This window comes from Canis lupus, chromosome 36 (genome assembly GCF_003254725.2).
Source record: "Canis lupus dingo isolate Sandy chromosome 36, ASM325472v2, whole genome shotgun sequence".
In the NCBI taxonomy this organism is placed as follows: Eukaryota; Metazoa; Chordata; class Mammalia; order Carnivora; family Canidae; genus Canis; species Canis lupus.
Window position 1 is genome coordinate 14,620,472 of NC_064278.1, and position 2,540 is coordinate 14,623,011.

A 2,540-nucleotide genomic window follows, 5' to 3' on the forward strand; every position below is an offset into this window, starting at 1 on the left:
ACGAGAGGGAAGGAGAGAAAATGGTGTCCACGGATTACAGTACCTACAGCCAAGCTGCAGCCCAGCAGGGCTACAGTGCATACACCGCCCAACCAACTCAAGGATATGCACAGACCACCCAGGCATATGGGCAGCAGAGTTATGGAACCTATGGACAGCCCACTGATGTCAGCTATACCCAGGCTCAGACCACTGCGACCTATGGGCAGACCGCCTATGCAACTTCTTATGGACAGCCTCCCGCTGGTTATACTACTCCAACTGCCCCCCAGGCATACAGTCAGCCTGTCCAGGGGTACGGCACTGGTGCTTATGATACCACCACTGCTACGGTCACTACCACCCAGGCCTCCTATGCAGCTCAGTCTGCATATGGCACTCAGCCTGCTTACCCAGCCTATGGGCAGCAGCCAGCAGCCACCGCACCTGCAAGACCACAGGATGGTAACAAACCCGCTGAGACTAGTCAACCTCAATCTAGCACAGGGGGTTACAACCAGCCCAGCCTAGGATATGGACAGAGTAACTACAGTTATCCCCAGGTACCTGGGAGCTACCCCATGCAGCCAGTCACAGCACCACCATCTTATCCTCCTACCAGCTACTCCTCTCCACAGCCGACTAGTTATGATCAGAGCAGTTACTCTCAGCAGAACACCTATGGGCAGCCGAGCAGCTATGGACAGCAGAGTAGCTATGGTCAACAAAGCAGCTATGGGCAGCAGCCGCCCACTAGTTATCCCCCCCAAACTGGATCCTACAGCCAGGCTCCAAGTCAATATAGCCAACAGAGCAGCAGCTACGGGCAGCAGAGTTCATTCCGACAGGACCACCCCAGTAGCATGGGTGTTTATGGGCAGGAGTCTGGAGGATTTTCCGGACCAGGAGAGAACCAGAGCATGAGTGGCCCTGATAACCTGGGCAGGGGAAGAGGGGGATTTGATCGTGGAGGCATGAGCAGAGGTGGGCGGGGAGGAGGACGCGGTGGAATGGGCAGCGCTGGAGAGCGAGGTGGCTTCAATAAGCCTGGTGGACCCATGGATGAAGGACCAGATCTTGATCTAGGCCCACCTGTAGATCCAGATGAAGACTCTGACAACAGTGCAATTTATGTGCAAGGCCTAAATGACAATGTGACTCTAGATGATCTGGCTGACTTCTTTAAGCAGTGTGGAGTTGTTAAGATGAACAAGAGAACCGGACAACCCATGATCCATATCTACTTGGACAAGGAAACAGGAAAGCCCAAAGGTGATGCTACAGTATCCTATGAAGACCCACCAACTGCCAAGGCTGCTGTGGAGTGGTTTGATGGGAAAGATTTTCAAGGAAGCAAACTTAAGGTTTCTCTTGCTCGGAAGAAACCTCCAATGAACAGCATGCGGGGTGGTATGCCTCCCCGTGAGGGCAGAGGGATGCCACCCCCACTCCGTGGAGGTCCAGGGGGCCCAGGAGGTCCTGGGGGCCCCATGGGTCGCATGGGAGGCCGTGGAGGAGACAGAGGTGGCTTTCCCCCAAGAGGACCCCGGGGTTCCCGAGGGAACCCATCTGGAGGAGGAAACGTCCAGCACCGAGCTGGGGACTGGCAGTGCCCCAATCCGGGGTGTGGAAACCAGAACTTGGCCTGGAGAACAGAATGCAACCAGTGTAAGGCCCCGAAGCCTGAAGGCTTCCTTCCACCACCCTTCCCGCCCCCGGGCGGTGACCGTGGCAGAGGCGGCCCTGGGGGCCTGCGGGGAGGACGAGGTGGCCTCATGGACCGCGGTGGTCCCGGTGGGATGTTCAGAGGTGGCCGCGGTGGAGACAGAGGGGGCTTCCGTGGTGGCCGGGGCGTGGACCGAGGTGGCTTTGGCGGAGGAAGACGAGGCGGTCCTGGTGGGCCCCCGGGACCTTTGATGGAACAGATGGGAGGAAGAAGAGGCGGGCGTGGAGGACCTGGAAAAATGGATAAAGGCGAGCACCGTCAGGAGCGCAGAGACCGGCCCTACTAGACGCAGAGACCCCGCAGAGCTGCATTGACTACCAGATTTATTTTTTAAACCAGAAAATGTTTTAAATTTATAATTCCATATTTATAATGTTGGCCACAACATTATGATTATTCCTTGTCTGTACTTTAGTATTTTTCACCATTTGTGAAGAAACATTAAAACAAGTTAAATGGTAAAAAAAAAAAAAAAAAGAAAGAAAGAAAATATTGATAAAGATACTGAAAGAGTTGGTGGTTAGAGTCCCTGTTTAGTTGCTACATTTTATTCAGTAAAGTATGTGATAGATCATACTAGTTAGGTATGTGATAGTTAGGGAGGGTTAAAATTTCTTTCTTTTTTTAGAGATTTTATGTATGTATATATGTATTTATATTGAGAGTGCCCCCACTGCGAGCAGGGGGAAGGCACAGTGGGACAGGGAGAGAGAGAATGTCAAGCAGACTCTGCACTGAGCACAAAGCCCAACATAGGGCCCAATCTCACATCCTTGAGCCAAAATCAAGAGGCAGCCACTTAACCGACTGAGCCACCCAGGTACTCTAGGGAGAG

General features: G+C 53.2%; 1 protein-coding gene across 1 annotated transcript; it reads left to right on the plus strand.

Annotated features, from left to right (window-relative positions):
• Nucleotides 1-2,176, plus strand: LOC112668066 (RNA-binding protein EWS-like). Its single transcript, XM_035697720.2, has one exon. It carries the CDS (start codon nt 21-23, stop codon nt 1,989-1,991), a length of 1,971 nt encoding a protein of 656 aa, XP_035553613.2. The 5' UTR covers nt 1-20; the 3' UTR covers nt 1,992-2,176.
• Nucleotides 2,177-2,540: the final 364 nt, after the last annotated feature.

Excerpts from the sequence above, each read along its gene's own strand:
- LOC112668066 (XM_035697720.2), top strand. The coding sequence starts at position 21 with ATGGTGTCCACGGATTACAGTACCTACAGCCAAGCTGCAGCCCAGCAG.